Source organism: Notolepis coatsorum (assembly GCF_963971535.1).
Source record: "Notolepis coatsorum genome assembly, chromosome: 2".
NCBI classification, from domain to species: domain Eukaryota; kingdom Metazoa; phylum Chordata; class Actinopteri; order Aulopiformes; family Paralepididae; genus Notolepis; species Notolepis coatsorum.
Window position 1 is genome coordinate 208,460,706 of NC_140166.1, and position 18,095 is coordinate 208,478,800.

The 18,095-nt window shown below is 43.4% G+C and overlaps 1 protein-coding gene across 4 annotated transcripts in view; it reads left to right on the plus strand.

Annotated features, from left to right (window-relative positions):
- The window catches only part of trappc8 (trafficking protein particle complex subunit 8), a 97,254-nt gene that overhangs the window by 65,944 nt on the left and 13,215 nt on the right, over nucleotides 1-18,095 (plus strand). For all 4 annotated transcript variants that reach the window (XM_084308989.1, XM_084308991.1, XM_084308990.1 and 1 more), the window contains 5 exons: nucleotides 256-352; nucleotides 10,472-10,540; nucleotides 11,296-11,354; nucleotides 12,640-12,831; nucleotides 16,398-16,499. In XM_084308989.1, the coding sequence (XP_084165115.1) occupies nucleotides 256-352; nucleotides 10,472-10,540; nucleotides 11,296-11,354; nucleotides 12,640-12,831; nucleotides 16,398-16,499 (519 nt within the window). The remainder of the gene's footprint in view (nucleotides 1-255; nucleotides 353-10,471; nucleotides 10,541-11,295; nucleotides 11,355-12,639; nucleotides 12,832-16,397; nucleotides 16,500-18,095) is intronic.

The following is an 18,095-nucleotide window of genomic DNA, read 5'->3' on the forward strand; positions in this document are numbered from 1 at the left end:
AAATGTTGGCCAGATACCGGGCTCGTTGGACTTAAGGGGTTAAGTGACACTAGTCGCTTGCCAGGCCACCATTGTAAATAGGAATTTGTTCTTAATAACTTTCCTGGTGAGATCAATTAAAAAAAAAAAAAAACTTTTTTAATAAGAGCTCACGCAAAAATCTTCTGGGCTCATAAAGTCAAATCCCCATGTTTGTTTGTAAATCTGGAGAGTTGTGTAAGAAGTGTGTTCTGAAGCTCTTCTCCTCCCTCACAGAGTGAAGCAGGCGTACGAGAGTTCCACATTGTGCAGGTCTCCAGCAGCAGCAAGCACTGGCGGCTCCACAAGTGCATCAATCCAGCAGAAGACAAAGGTTGGTCCCAACTCTCCTTAGCCTGCAGGGTCAGGGGTCAAGGGTCAGTTCAAGTCTCAATTCATCTGTTCAAACAGCTTCACCACACACGGTCTGGAACGTATTTGATCATTTCCAGGTCTTGAAGAGTTTGGGAATTGCAGTAAATGTCTGGAAGCATATGGGTAAATAGTTGTGTTCAGTCCTGGTACACTCTGTTGACTAACTATTCACTTAAACACAAGTGAAAAGATAGTTAGATTAGATCTAATCATCTTATCTTTTCACTTATTTTTGTGAGGAATTCTCTCCAGCTATAGAGTTCAGTGGCCTTGTCATATTGCCCAAGCCACCAACGGTATTGAACTAAAATATTCAAATCCAGCAATGTAATTCAGGTCAGGAAAAAGTATGGAATTTTAAAATGGAAAACATGTAGGAACTTGGATCAAAATATAAACTAAAACAAAAATCCACTCATCGTTATCTCAATAATTTCTTGAACCTTTATATCGGTAGGTAAAAGGTTTGTGCTCAAAAACCCACGAGTAGAGGTGCAGCTTAAATTAGGGATGAAGCACAATTCTATCCATACATTTGTTTTGCAAAAAGAGGTTTTAATGACTTCCTAGTTAAATAACGGTGAAGTTAAAAGTAAATTAGTCAAAGTGAATGAGGCCCTGAGGAGTCTCTGAGGAAAAGCAACAGCGTTGTAGTTAACAATGTTGTTTGGAAGGTGCTACATATAAATAGGGTGACAAATCGATTTTCAATTATGTTTTTGTCTTCCCACAATCATCAAAATGATTTAGATAAAACGATTATTTTATGCCATGTAGCTCTGCTAAAGACTATTTTAGATATTTAATACAAATTTAAATAATGCAAACATACAACTAATAAATAAACAAATTAAACTATTTTAATGAACTCCTTGTATTGTCCACTTTGCTTCAGAGTGATGTCATTAGTGCTGTACCCGACTGAGATGAAAAGAACATTCTCCTGCACAGTAATAAATAATAGATCTATAAAAGGGATCCTTAGCCTATAGGCTGTGAGATACAGCAGGGTATGACACCCAGCTAGTGCACACATTTAACTAGTGCCTAATGTCACTTCATCTTTGGTAACAATGCAGCGTTGCCCTCATCCCACTAAGGGCCAGACGGGCCAACAGACACATTGAAGAAACGTTCACAAAATGGATATTAATTCAACGTGATTGAAGACCCCTGTGACGGATAAGTATCTATGATTGCTTCCCCTAACCATTTTAGGCAATTAACATTGAAAACGGTAATGGTTTGAGAGCCCTATAATATATACAGGCCCCTGTTGGTTGTTGGTTGTAGATTGGATGGGCCGGGAAATGGCTGACAGCCAGCAGCCACATAAATCTCATGACCCCCACACCACCTTGAGAATGTGCTCCACTGCTGGATGTGATGTGTGTATGACGTGTGTGTGATTCTAAGTAAGTGGCTTTCTTGCTCCGTCATCATAATGGAATAATAAAGTGGTGTAAAGGATGGCAAGGAACTACAACACAGCTTCTCTACCTCTCTACTACAACACAGCTTCTCTACCTCTCTCTACTACAACACTGCTTCTCTACCTCTCTCTACTACAACACAGCTTCTCTACCTCTCTCTACTACAACACAGCTTCTCTACCTCTCTCTACTACAACACAGCTTCTCTACCTCTCTCTACTACAACACAGCTCCTCTACCTCTCTCTACTACAACACAGCTTCTCTACCTCTCTCTACTACAACACTGCTTCTCTACCTCTCTCTACTACAACACAGCTTCTCTACCTCTCTCTACTACAACACAGCTTCTCTACCTCTCTCTACTACAACACTGCTTCTCTACCTCTCTCTACTACAACACAGCTTCTCTACCTCTCTCTACTACAACACAGCTTCTCTACCTCTCTCTACTACAACACTGCTTCTCTACCTCTCTCTACTACAACACAGCTTCTCTACCTCTCTACTACAACACTGCTTCTCTACCTCTCTCTACTACAACACTGCTTCTCTACCTCTCTACTACAACACTGCTTCTCTACCTCTCTCTACTACAACACAGCTTCTCTACCTCTCTCTACTACAACACTGCTTCTCTACCTCTCTCTACTACAACACCGCTTCTCTACCTCTCTCTACTACAACACTGCTTCTCTACCTCTCTCTACTACAACACTGCTTCTCTACCTCTCTCTACTACAACACCGCTTCTCTCTCTCTACTACAACACAGCTTCTCTCTCTCTCTACTACAACACAGCTTCTCTACCTCTCTACTACAACACTGCTTCTCTACCTCTCTACTACAACACTGCTTCTCTACCTCTCTCTCTACTACAACACTGCTTCTCTACCTCTCTCTACTACAACACTGCTTCTCTACCTCTCTACTACAACACCGCTTCTCTACCTCTCTACTACATCACAGCTTCTCTACCTCTCTACTACAACACAGCTTCTCTACCTCTCTCTACTACAACACTGCTTCTCTACCTCTCTCTACTACAACACAGCTCCTCTACCTCTCTCTACTACAACACTGCTTCTCTACCTCTCTCTACTACAACACTGCTTCTCTACCTCTCTCTACTACAACACAGCTCCTCTACCTCTCTCTACTACAACACAGCTTCTCTATCTCTCTCTACTACAACACTGCTTCTCTACCTCTCTCTACTACAACACCGCTTCTCTACCTCTCTCTACTACAACACCGCTTCTCTACCTCTCTCTACTACAACACTGCTTCTCTCTCTCTACTACAACACAGCTTCTCTCTCTCTACTACAACACAGCTTCTCTACCTCTCTCTACTACAACACAGCTTCTCTACCTCTCTCTACTACAACACAGCTTCTCTACCTCTCTCTACTACAACACAGCTTCTCTACCTCTCTACTACAACACAGCTCCTCTACCTCTCTACTACAACACAGCTTCTCTACCTCTCTCTACTACAACACAGCTCCTCTACCTCTCTACTACAACACAGCTTCTCTACCTCTCTCTACTACAACACAGCTTCTCTACCTCTCTCTACTACAACACAGCTTCTCTACCTCTCTCTACTACAACACAGCTCCTCTACCTCTCTACTACAACACAGCTTCTCTACCTCTCTACTACAACACAGCTTCTCTACCTCTCTCTACTACAACACAGCTCCTCTACCTCTCTACTACAACACAGCTTCTCTACCTCTCTCTACTACAACACTGCTTCTCTACCTCTCTACTACAACACAGCTTCTCTACCTCTCTACTACAACACTGCTTCTCTACCTCTCTCTACTACAACACAGCTTCTCTACCTCTCTCTACTACAACACAGCTTCTCTACCTCTCTCTACTACAACACAGCTTCTCTACCTCTCTACTACAACACAGCTTCTCTACCTCTCTACTACAACACAGCTCCTCTCTCTCTACTACAACACTGCTTCTCTACCTCTCTCTACTACAACACAGCTTCTCTACCTCTCTCTACTACAACACAGCTTCTCTACCTCTCTCTACTACAACACTGCTTCTCTACCTCTCTCTACTACAACACCGCTTCTCTACCTCTCTACTACAACACAGCTTCTCTACCTCTCTCTACTACAACACTGCTTCTCTACCTCTCTACTACAACACTGCTTCTCTACCTCTCTCTACTACAACACCGCTTCTCTACCTCTCTACTACAACACAGCTTCTCTACCTCTCTCTACTACAACACTGCTTCTCTACCTCTCTCTACTACAACACAGCTTCTCTACCTCTCTACTACAACACAGCTTCTCTACCTCTCTCTACTACAACACAGCTCCTCTACCTCTCTCTACTACAACACAGCTTCTCTACCTCTCTCTACTACAACACAGCTTCTCTACCTCTCTCTACTACAACACAGCTTCTCTACCTCTCTCTACTACAACACAGCTTCTCTACCTCTCTCTACTACAACACAGCTTCTCTACCTCTCTCTACTACAACACAGCTTCTCTACCTCTCTCTACTACAACACAGCTTCTCTACCTCTCTCTACTACAACACAGCTTCTCTACCTCTCTCTACTACAACACAGCTTCTCTACCTCTCTCTACTACAACACTGCTTCTCTACCTCTCTCTACTACAACACAGCTTCTCTACCTCTCTCTACTACAACACAGCTTCTCTACCTCTCTCTCTACTACAACACAGCTTCTCTACCTCTCTCTACTACAACACAGCTTCTCTACCTCTCTCTACTACAACACAGCTTCTCTACCTCTCTCTACTACAACACAGCTTCTCTACCTCTCTACTACAACACAGCTTCTCTACCTCTCTCTACTACAACACAGCTTCTCTACCTCTCTCTACTACAACACAGCTTCTCTACCTCTCTCTACTACAACACTGCTTCTCTACCTCTCTCTACTACAACACCGCTTCTCTACCTCTCTACTACAACACAGCTTCTCTACCTCTCTCTACTACAACACTGCTTCTCTACCTCTCTACTACAACACTGCTTCTCTACCTCTCTCTACTACAACACCGCTTCTCTACCTCTCTACTACAACACAGCTTCTCTACCTCTCTCTACTACAACACTGCTTCTCTACCTCTCTCTACTACAACACAGCTTCTCTACCTCTCTACTACAACACAGCTTCTCTACCTCTCTCTACTACAACACAGCTCCTCTACCTCTCTCTACTACAACACAGCTTCTCTACCTCTCTCTACTACAACACAGCTTCTCTACCTCTCTCTACTACAACACAGCTTCTCTACCTCTCTCTACTACAACACAGCTTCTCTACCTCTCTCTACTACAACACAGCTTCTCTACCTCTCTCTACTACAACACAGCTTCTCTACCTCTCTCTACTACAACACAGCTTCTCTACCTCTCTCTACTACAACACAGCTTCTCTACCTCTCTCTACTACAACACAGCTTCTCTACCTCTCTCTACTACAACACTGCTTCTCTACCTCTCTCTACTACAACACAGCTTCTCTACCTCTCTCTACTACAACACAGCTTCTCTACCTCTCTCTCTACTACAACACAGCTTCTCTACCTCTCTCTACTACAACACAGCTTCTCTACCTCTCTCTACTACAACACAGCTTCTCTACCTCTCTCTACTACAACACAGCTTCTCTACCTCTCTACTACAACACAGCTTCTCTACCTCTCTCTACTACAACACAGCTTCTCTACCTCTCTCTACTACAACACAGCTTCTCTACCTCTCTACTACAACACAGCTTCTCTACCTCTCTCTACTACAACACAGCTTCTCTACCTCTCTACTACAACACAGCTTCTCTACCTCTCTCTACTACAACACAGCTTCTCTACCTCTCTCTACTACAACACAGCTTCTCTACCTCTCTCTACTACAACACAGCTTCTCTACCTCTCTCTACTACAACACAGCTTCTCTACCTCTCTCTACTACAACACAGCTTCTCTACCTCTCTCTACTACAACACAGCTTCTCTACCTCTCTACTACAACACAGCTTCTCTACCTCTCTCTACTACAACACAGCTTCTCTACCTCTCTCTACTACAACACAGCTCCTCTACCTCTCTACTACAACACAGCTCCTCTACCTCTCTCTACTACAACACAGCTTCTCTACCTCTACTACAACATAGCTCCTCTACCTCTCTCTACTACAACACAGCTTCTCTACCTCTCTCTACTACAACACAGCTTCTCTACCTCTCTCTACTACAACACAGCTTCTCTACCTCTCTCTACTACAACACAGCTTCTCTACCTCTCTCTACTACAACACAGCTCCTCTACCTCTCTCTACTACAACACAGCTTCTCTACCTCTCTCTACTACAACACAGCTTCTCTACCTCTCTCTACTACAACACAGCTTCTCTCTCTCTCTACTACAACACTGCTTCTCTCTCTCTACTACAACACAGCTTCTCTCTCTCTCTACTACAACACTGCTTCTCTCTCTCTACTACAACACAGCTCCTCTCTCTCTCTACTACAACACAGCTTCTCTACCTCTCTCTACTACAACACAGCTTCTCTACCTCTCTACTACAACACAGCTTCTCTACCTCTCTACTACAACACAGCTTCTCTACCTCTCTACTACAACACAGCTTCTCTACCTCTCTCTACTACAACACAGCTCCTCTACCTCTCTCTACTACAACACTGCTTCTCTACCTATCTCTACTACAACACTGCTTCTCTACCTCTCTCTACTACAACACTGCTTCTCTCTCTCTCTACTACAACACAGCTTCTCTACCTCTCTACTACAACACAGCTTCTCTACCTCTCTCTCTACTACAACACTGCTTCTCTACCTCTCTACTACAACACAGCTTCTCTACCTCTCTCTACTACAACACAGCTCCTCTACCTCTCTCTACTACAACACAGCTTCTCTCTCTCTCTACTACAACACAGCTTCTCTACCTCTCTACTACAACACAGCTTCTCTACCTCTCTACTACAACACAGCTTCTCTACCTCTCTCTACTACAACACAGCTTCTCTACCTCTCTCTACTACAACACTGCTTCTCTACCTCTCTACTACAACACTGCTTCTCTACCTCTCTCTACTACAACACAGCTTCTCTACCTCTCTCTACTACAACACAGCTTCTCTACCTCTCTCTACTACAACACAGCTTCTCTACCTCTCTCTACTACAACACAGCTTCTCTACCTCTCTCTACTACAACACAGCTTCTCTACCTCTCTCTACTACAACACTGCTTCTCTCTCTCTCTACTACAACACAGCTTCTCTACCTCTCTCTACTACAACACAGCTTTTCTACCTCTCTCTACTACAACACAGCTTCTCTACCTCTCTCTACTACAACACAGCTTCTCTACCTCTCTACTACAACACTGCTTCTCTACCTCTCTCTACTACAACACAGCTTCTCTACCTCTCTACTACAACACAGCTTCTCTACCTCTCTCTACTACAACACAGCTTCTCTACCTCTCTCTACTACAACACAGCTTCTCTACCTCTCTACTACAACACAGCTTCTCTACCTCTCTCTACTACAACACAGCTTCTCTCTCTCTCTCTACTACAACACAGCTTCTCTACCTCTCTCTACTACAACACAGCTTCTCTCTCTCTCTCTACTACAACACAGCTTCTCTACCTCTCTCTACTACAACACTGCTTCTCTACCTCTCTCTACTACAACACAGCTTCTCTACCTCTCTCTACTACAACACTGCTTCTCTACCTCTCTCTACTACAACACAGCTTCTCTACCTCTCTCTACTACAACACAGCTTCTCTACCTCTCTACTACAACACAGCTTCTCTATCTCTCTCTACTACAACACAGCTTCTCTACCTCTCTCTACTACAACACAGCTTCTCTACCTCTCTCTACTACAACACAGCTTCTCTATCTCTCTCTACTACAACACAGCTTCTCTACCTCTCTCTACTACAACACAGCTTCTCTACCTCTCTACTACAACACAGCTTCTCTACCTCTCTCTACTACAACACAGCTCCTCTACCTCTCTCTACTACAACACAGCTCCTCTACCTCTCTCTACTACAACACAGCTTCTCTACCTCTCTCTACTACAACACTGCTTCTCTACCTCTCTCTACTACAACACAGCTTCTCTACCTCTCTCTACTACAACACAGCTTCTCTACCTCTCTCTACTACAACACTGCTTCTCTACCTCTCTACTACAACACTGCTTCTCTACCTCTCTCTACTACAACACTGCTTCTCTACCTCTCTCTACTACAACACAGCTTCTCTACCTCTCTCTACTACAACACTGCTTCTCTACCTCTCTCTACTACAACACTGCTTCTCTACCTCTCTCTACTACAACACAGCTTCTCTACCTCTCTCTACTACAACACAGCTTCTCTACCTCTCTCTACTACAACACTGCTTCTCTACCTCTCTCTACTACAACACAGCTTCTCTACCTCTCTACTACAACACAGCTTCTCTACCTAGACATTACCTTTGTCAGCAGGTACTCCACTCTTGCTCCCAAGTGTCTTGGATCAGAACGGGATAAATAAATATAACGTTAGGTGGCCCGCCAGCAGCACCAGGGTAACAATCCAGATAACAGCCAGGTATCGTTACATCCAAACAGCCCGTCTAAAAATACTAGAATCCAACATAGTCCGGGGTGAAAACGCACTTATCATCCATAATGCGATCGTTTTGTCTTCTTCATAGTTCTCCAATAGTGGTCGCCATTACCGGTAAAGTCATCAAGCCTCGGAGTGCTCGGGCCCGGCGCCGACTATAACACGGAACAGAATAGGTTACAGACTATAGTATTTATATGATTTACCAGAAGTGCTGAGTCCAATGTAGTCCGGTGAAAACGCACGTTATCATCCATAAGTGTGATCTCTTGAATCTTGAAAAGTGATCGTTTTGTCCTCTTATAATAGTCTCCACAAGTCGCGATCACCATAGCTCAGTGCTGCCTGCTCTCTCTGCTTTGAGTGCTAGACACTCCCCACACTAAAGTGGCCCCACACTAAACTATCCCAGTTAAAAAGGTAGGCGATACTGCCACCTGTCGGGATTTTGATCGTCATTTCAATTATAACTTACATAGAGGTATCTAGAACACAGCAAGCTCTGCGAGACTATTTAGGATAATAATTTAAAAAAATAAAAAAAAAACGAAAGATTAAAAACGAGATATCGTTTCTGGCGCTCAAGCGTTGGCTTTCAGAAACGAGATATCTCGTTTTTGACGCTCAATGAGTTAAGAGCCAAAAACAAGATATCTCGTTTTTTTATTATTATTGCTCTAAACACTCACAGGCCTTTGTGAGTCTTCCTGTGGCCTCTGACTAACTTAGAATTGAAATGACGATTGAATCCCGATAGGTGGCTGGCAGTATCGCCTACCTTTTGAACTGGGCTAGTTTACTGTGAGGGGCGGTTTGCTCACTCACTGCTGGCCAGATTAGTCACCGCCGGAGTTGAGAGCACTCCAGAGCAATGGTGATTGCAAACTATTGGAGATTATGAAGAAGACGATCATATGAACGATCACACTTATGGATGATAAGGTGTTTTCACCAGACTACATTGGACTCAGCACTTCTGGTAAATCATAAAAATACTATAGTCAAACCGGCCGAGGACTCGGAGGTAACCTATTCTGCTCTGTGATATAGTCGGGCCCAAGCACTCCGAGGCACAACTGATCCGATCCTGTTCTGATTCAAGACACTTGGAGCAAGAGTGGAGTACCTGCCGACTAAGGTATCGTCTATTTTACAGAACCCCATCATAAAGTGTCGGAAAATGACCCCCCCCCCCCCCCCCAATGGCTTTGTGAAGAAACATATGGTCGTGTTTACCTTGACCTGGAAATAATATAGGTTTCAGGCGAGCAACCCGCACGATTTGCGCATATGCGCACAAAACACTATCTCACAATCCAGAAAACTAGCCTGGGTTATTGTGAAATGGGCGATTTTTTTGCGTGGAATAGCTCACAAACGAAGGCATGTAGAAATAAACGTTTTTTCCCTGTTGGAGTATAAATTGTGCCTGTCAAATGAGCCATACTATTGTCTCCATAGCTATAATATAGAATATACAATGGGTCCGCAAACATCGTGAAAATGGTCAAAAAAGCTGGCTCCAGGGAGTAAAGATGGAAAAACAGCGTGGCAGTCAAAGAGTTAACCACCAAAACCTGCACGGACTACAACATATGACATACATAATTCCAGTTAGGGTACAGATCCTCCTTACCTGCACCTTGTGTATACTGTTTATTTTTCTCATATGTTTATATTCAGAGTAAATTGTATTGCCTATATTTAGTCTAATTTAGTCATTCATTGCCCTGTCCATACCTGTACCTCTCCTCCCCCATGCTGCTATGATGTGCAAATTATCCCAAGGGGATCAATAAAGGAATATCTTATCTATTCGTGACAAGATTCATGCTACTCAGATTTCAGGGAAGTACAGAGAAGCCCTCCCTCTCCTCCAGGGGAGGAATGTGAAAAGGTGCTCTGTTGACGAGTTTCTGCACAAATCAAAGTCATCAAAAGGGATCTTTTTACATCCTGTTTTTGTCTCTTTCCAGACTGTAAACTCACCAGCAGGGAGAGAGGGAAGCTGTGCTTCAGAGCAACGCGCTGCAAACCCCTGCCAGGTACACAAACACAGACCAGGCTGGTTGTCATGGTTTCTACTTGGTCCTGTGATGGTCAGCTGTTGATCACTGGACTCTGTGGTTAATTGCCCCTTAAAAGGGCAGTTGTGTGGGCTTGATTGCACCAGATTCAGTGCAGCTGTGCCTAAAGGTAGCTGGGCCTATGGCGTTTGAATTTCACAGGGTTCGCTTCTTTTTCATAATTCTCTTTTGTGTAGGCTATCCTTTCTATAAATCAGTTTTGTGCTCTTCTATGCCCTATTGAGCATTTAGCCTTTCTTTGTAACTGTTTCTTGTTTTAGGCTACTGGCGTCATTAAGCACTTTGTTTTTGAGAAGCTGTTTTGAGCTGATCATTTGATTGTAGTGTTTCTTTTCATGTCATTCGTACAACCAATAAACTCAACCCATAAAATAGGTTATGGTTTATTGTTTTTGATTGACATATTTAAGTTTTTTATATAAACTCATAGTCTTGTGTTTTGGAGTTGATTTTTTTCTCATCTACTCTCATTTTGTGGCAGTCCATCTGTAAAAGTTGTTCTTCTTAGTTGTTTATTTTCCCCATCTCAAATATCTCCGTAGCAGTTTAGTAATTATTATTCATGATTAACTTTTAAGAGGCTGTATTATCTGTTGGTGACTCAAACACCTGCAGCCCTCACACTTGTTCCCATGTTATCGGTCTTTATGTATATACTGTCATCTATCTGACTCAACTGTCTTGTTTTATTTCATTTATTTATTTCCCCCCAGCTACCTCGGATGCCTCAGACAAGTACACTTTTGCAGACCTGAATCTGGGAAACGAACAGGTACGTTTTGAGTACATGATTATGTCACTTGAGTCGCGATGATACTTGAGGTAATTGGTCTCTTATATATTTTATATATATATATATATATATATATATATACTGCATTATATATTCACACACATATCTGACATACCGTATTGATTGCTTTTCTCTCACAGGCAAAATTCACCCTGGCCTGTAGTCGGTTGAAAGATCATGTACAGTAGGAATTCCAGTACATGGGAGGACGATGGAGACCATTAGTGAACTTTCATCCCATATATTCAACATAGAGCATGTCTAAATTGAATGGGATAAACGTATTTATTAAAAAGAAGAAATGAGTATACAGATTGTTATTTATGATTAACTCCTCTTGTTATATTGACGAGGCTTGACAACCAAGGTTCAAAGATAACTTCACATTTATTGGCTGTTCGTTTATATACATCGCTTCATGCATCGGGCTCCAGGTTATAACTCTGTGTTGACTTCCTAGTGTGACATCACTCAACTACGGCAATTGTCTATTACTAGAACGCAGGCAGAGTAGACTGCACTACAAGCTCCATGGCGTATTATAAACTTAGTTACCTTAGTTAACCTTAGATTGTATGAACTAAGCAGGTGAAATGTTGGCAGGTCAAGTATTTAAAGAGTGTTATTCACGCTGCCACGCCTCCATTCATCTTATCAACAAGGCTTTGAAACAAGGGCGGCTGTGTGGCGCAGCGATGATTGCGCTCGTCACCAATGCAAGAGACTCCGGTCTCGAATCCGGGTGTCAGCATTGCCTCCGGCTTGGGCCGGCCGTCATACTGGCTCAATTGGCAGAGTCAGCGGGGGGAAGTCGATGGGTGGTAATCTGGAAGTTGTGGACAGCGACTCCTACAGGTCGGTTGGGGGACGCCTGCACAGCAGAGACAGGAAATGGCGGGGGTAGTGTGAGCCTCCCACACATTACACCTCGCCAATGAAAGTCCGCGCTGGCAGGTGAAAAGATGTGACGGGCTGCCTCCTTGTGTACCGGAGGGGACACGTGATGCAAGGCTTCTATCCTCCCTACAACCGACCAGTGGGGGGCATATGCGAGCAACGTTCAAGACATGGGAGGGGAGAATAAAAAAAAAAAAACGAAATTGGGATGGGAGAAAATAGAAAATAAGGAGGAAAAAGTGGATAAAAAAAACAAGGCTTTGAAACTCAAAATCTATAATTTTGACATTTCACCCCCACATCTCCTCCATCCTCTCTCTCCCTCCCTCCCTCCCTCACCCCTCTCTCTCGCCCCTCCCTCCCTCAGATCATCAGCTCTACCACTCCTTGTGCAGACTTTTTCTTCTGCAGGTGTCATCCCCCGGAGACGCGGAGAGTGGTCACGACAGTGATTGGGGGTTTCTCACATTCCAGGGGTCACGGGGCGGTGGTCACTGACATCACAAGTATACTGAGGAAATGCAACGAGGTGGACCTGGACATCATCGTCCTCTGGAAGGTAGGGTTTAAATACATGACATCATCGTCCTCTGGAAGGTAGGGTTTAAAGACCTGGACATCATTGGTATGGTGATGATGCTGGTATAGTTTGATGATGCTGGTATAGTTTGATGATGCTGGTATAGTTTGGTGTAGTGATGATGCTGGTATAGTTTGATGATGCTGGTATAGTTTGATGATGCTGGTATAGATTGGTGTAGTGATGATGCTGGTATAGTTTGGTGTAGTGGTGATGCTGGTATAGTTTGATGATGCTGGTATAGTTTGGTGTAGTGATGATGCTGGTATAGTTTGATGATGCTGGTATAGTTTGGTGTAGTGATGATGCTGGTATAGTTTGATGATGCTGGTATAGTTTGATGATGCTGGTATAGTTTGGTGTAGTGATGATGCTGGTATAGTTTGATGATGCTGGTATAGTTTGGTGTAGTGATGATGCTGGTATAGTTTGATGATGCTGGTATAGTTTGATGATGCTGGTATAGTTTGATGATGCTGGTATAGTTTGGTGTAGTGATGCTGGTGTAGTTTGATGATGCTGGTATAGTTTGGTGTAGTGATGATGCTGGTATAGTTTGATGATGCTGGTATAGTTTGGTGATGCTGGTATAGTTTGGTGTAGTGATGATGCTGGTATAGTTTGGTGTAGTGGTGATGCTGGTATAGTTTGGTGTAGTGGTGATGCTGGTATAGTTTGGTGTAGTGGTGATGCTGGTATAGTTTGGTGTAGTGATGATGCTGGTATAGTTTGGTGTAGTGGTGATGCTGGTGTAGTGGTGATGCTGGTATAGTTTGGTGTAGTGGTGATGCTGGTAGAGCCATATGAAATCAGTTTAATTTTTTTCCAAATTCCATTTTATTTTTTTCCAAATTCCGTTTTTTCCGTTTAAATATTTCAGAATTCTGTATTTTGCTTTGTATGCTCATTTTACCATCAGAAATTGTGTCTAATAAGTGGGAATGAATAAATGTCCACAATTTAATAAGATATAACAGTCCATTTAATAGGGCTGTCTTAAATACTTCGAATCTTCGAAGCTTCGTTCGATGGGCATGTGATTAGAATATGAAAATAAAATTCGATTATTAAAAAAAAAAATTAGTGTAGTAGTGATGATACTGGTATAGTTTGGTGTAGTGATGATGCTGGTATAGTTTGGTGTAGTGATGATACTGGTATAGTTTGGTGTAGTGATGATACTGGTATAGATTGGTGTAGTGATGATACTGGTATAGATTGGTGTAGTGATGATGCTGGTATAGTTTGGTGTGGTGATGATACTGGTATAGATTGGTGTAGTGATGATGCTGGTATAGTTTGGTGTAGTGGTGATGCTGGTATCGTTTGGTGTGGTGATGATACTGGTATAGTTTGGTGTGGTGATGATACTGGTATAGTTTGGTGTGGTGATGATTAGGGATGTCCCGATCGCCTTTTTTTGCTCCCGATCCGATTCCGATCATGTGATTTTAAATATCTACCGATTCCGATCGTTCCCGATCCGATCTTTCACATTAGTAATCAATTTTGACGCATTTTTGTCAGAAACTGGCAGAGCAAGACAAGTCCCTCTGTTGGTTATAGTCCCTGGAGGGGCGCGAGCGCGGCGGCTTGTTACATTCACCCTGAGAAATGTGCTTCATGAGAAATATTAAAAGTTTCAATATATGTTTGCACATTAGTATACATTCAGTGTTCGACTTAAGGTCTGAAACGCAGACGATAATCCTTAAGTCACAGCAAATAAATGACGTTATCCAGGTGAAAAGTTAGTCTGAAAAGTCCGCCTCCAGGCTCCAGCCTGCTGCTTCATGAGTTGTTCCTCTACACGGAATGTCGTCCTTGCAAACATTGCAATTGCTGTTGGACTGGCTTGACTTTCTATTTTAAAATGCTTAGTTCCAACTTCCAAACCTCTAGCTGCTCAAGTGAGTGGATAACAGTGTTTCGGGAGCGACGTGTTGTACTGTTGTTGTTATGTGAGCGTGTAGCCGGTCTAAATTAAAGGGAATGTGTTTGTTGCAACGGTGTAAATTAACACTTTGATCGCCATGGTTAAATTCATAATTTACCATCCCTAGCCAGCTCTATTTGTCTATGGAGAAGTTCCCCTTCTTTGCAGGGCTATAACTTTTTAAATTCTATTGCTAAATTGACATTATTATGGCCCATTCAATGTCCTATATCCATTGTTCAGGGTGTAGCAACGTTATACTTTTTCATTCACATAATCATACTAAAATATGGTCTAAAGTATAAGTGTGTTTTTATCGTTTTCTGCAGCTTTCTCCAGAACTTGATTTATAGCCCCAAATGCATTATATTGATGATCAAATACAGTTTGGTAGCGATCGGTGCCAGATAAAAAATGTCAACTGGAGGTGCTTCTAGAAGTTACTACGGATGGGCGGGGGGGTCGTTTATAATTCCGTGGGCAACGTTATATCATTCACCTAGTGTGGGTCATATGATCATCAGAGCAGTTTATATGGAACACGTTAGAAAATAACGCTGGATCTTACCGTATCTTCCTCGCGCCGTTGGACGATCAGCTTGGAGTAGACCGTTTTCGATTATGGGATGTTGATCTAGATGAACCATTTCCAGGTTGTATAATACTATATACGTCCAAATAACGTTGTTTATTGAGTTAGGGCGAGCGATTGATTATCCAGTGTGTCGAGATGGAGTCCGGCTAACGATCGCGAGTGCCCGGATGAAATATGGATGAGCACTTCCTGTTTGGCGCGTCACTTCCTGTTGGCCGATCTGCCGATCGGCCACCAGATGGCGCTCTTGAACCGTTAGAGAGTTGAGTGGAGATCAGCAGTATATCTCAGGTCCCCGGAGGAGAAATATGATTTAGATCACAGATTTTTGAAATATTGATATCAAAGACGTGTTACGGCGTCTTCGGCAGAATGAGCATGGCGGGCAATGACGAGTTATGGCGATTAAAGTGTTAAAGGGAATGTGTTTGTTGTGGACAATTATTACAATAAATACATTAATGATATATTATATGTAATTTAAAACCAAAACTAAGGCCTCTGTATGAGTTTAAGACGTGAACATGGTCATGTTTGTTGAATAAAAAAAAAATCTTTTTTTACTGCCGATTTTTATTAAATTTTTTTCCCGATCCCGATCCTCTGAAAAGCACGTGATCGGTGCCGATCACGTGATCGGATCGGGACATCCCTAGTGATGATACTGGTATAGATTGGTGTAGTGATGATACTGGTATAGTTTGGTGTGGTGATGATACTGGTATTGTTTGGTGTGGTGATATGATACTAGTATAGATTGGTGTAGTGATGATACTGGTATCGATTGGTGTGGTGATGATACTGGTATAGTTTGGTGTGGTGATGATACTGGTATAGATTGGTGTAGTGATGATACTGGTATAGTTTGGTGTGGTGATGATACTGGTATCGTTTGGTGTGGTGATGATACTGGTATAGATTGGTGTAGTGATGATACTAGTATCGATTGGTGTAGTGATGATACTGGTATCGTTTGGTGTAGCTGTATGGTGATATATTTTTCTCACCCAACAGGCCTATGTGGTGGAAGACAACAAGCAGCTGATTCTAGAGGGACAGCTTCATGTGACCCTGCAAACCATCGGCAAAGAGGCCTGCTCCATGACACCGAAAGAGGTATGTGTGTGTGTTTATGCACCAGGCCATGTAATAACACATCAACTTCAATCCAGTGCATGCACAGTGACATAAATGGATTCAGGTTGTTAACATATCTTAAAACAAACCGGTGATACACACACCTATAACACATTTTCATTGGTTACATTTCACCTGGTTTGCTAACTAGCTAATGTATCTGCCAAGTTAACACATCTGAATGTTTTATTAGATTGCAAAGTAAAGTAAACCTACCATTGTGCCTGACTGTAGCCCTGTCCAACCCTGCCTGGCTGTATTCTGTAGCCCTGTCCAACCCTGCCTGGCGGTATTCTGTAGCCTGCCCTGTCCAACCCTGCCTGGCTGTATTCTGTAGCCCAGTCCAACCCTGCCTGGCTGTATTCTGTAGCCCAGTCCAACCCTGCCTGGCTGTATTCTGTAGCCCTGTTCAACCCTTCCTGGCTGTATTCTGTAGCCCAGTCCAACCCTGCCTGGCTGTATTCTGTAGCCCTGTTCAACCCTTCCTGGCTGTATTCTGTAGCCCAGTCCAACCCTGCCTGGCTGTATTCTGTAGCCCAGTCCAACCCTGCCTGGCTGTATTCTGTAGCCCTGTTCAACCCTTCCTGGCTGTATTCTGTAGCCCAGTCCAACCCTGCCTGGCTGTATTCTGTAGCCCAGTCCAACCCTGCCTGGCTGTATTCTGTAGCCCAGCCCAGCCCAACCCTGCCTGGCTGTATTCTGTAGCCCTGTTCAACCCTGCCGATCAATCTAGAAATGTCAAGATTCTATGCCTTACTTCCGCGCACTGCCAGCTTCCTGGCTGTATTCTGTAGCCCAGTCCAACCCTGCCTGGCTGTATTCTGTAGCCCAGTCCAACCCTGCCTGGCTGTATTCTGTAGCCCAGCCCAGCCCAACCCTGCCTGGCTGTATTCTGTAGCCCTGTTCAACCCTGCCGATCAATCTAGAAATGTCAAGATTCTATGCCTTACTTCCGCGCACTGCCAGCCAGCCTGTAGGCGACGGAGAGAAGAAAATCTCCCGATTGAAATACAATTTAAAGCAGTCTTTATCACAAATTGTTCCAAATATTTTTAATGTTTTGCAAAAGATGTCTAAACAACGTTTAAAATTATGGTTTTCTGTACACCGGCAGAGGATGTAGACTACTGTTCCCTTCCTGTGTCGTGCCCTTGCTCTACCTAAACCGCAGAGGATGTAGACTACTGTTCCCTTCCTGTGTCGTGCCCTTGCTCTACCTAAACCGCAGAGGATGTAGACTACTGTTCCCTTCCTGTGTCGTGCCCTTGCTCTACCTAAACCGCAGAGGATGTAGACTACTGTTCCCTTCCTGTGTCGTGCCCTTGCTCTACCTAAACCGCAGAGGATGTAGACTACTGTAACTGTTCCCTTCCTGTGTCGTTTCCATATGTCACATCTGCCACATGGGGATCGCATTCTGTGCTACATGTACGAGAGGGCAACTGCAGGCAATGATGCACACACCCCATCCTCTGGTCCAGACTTCATGTGCAAAATGGGCTATATATATAGAGTGTGTGTGTGTATTATTGTGCACATGATGGATGAAGAGATCCGATCTAAACGACTATTATC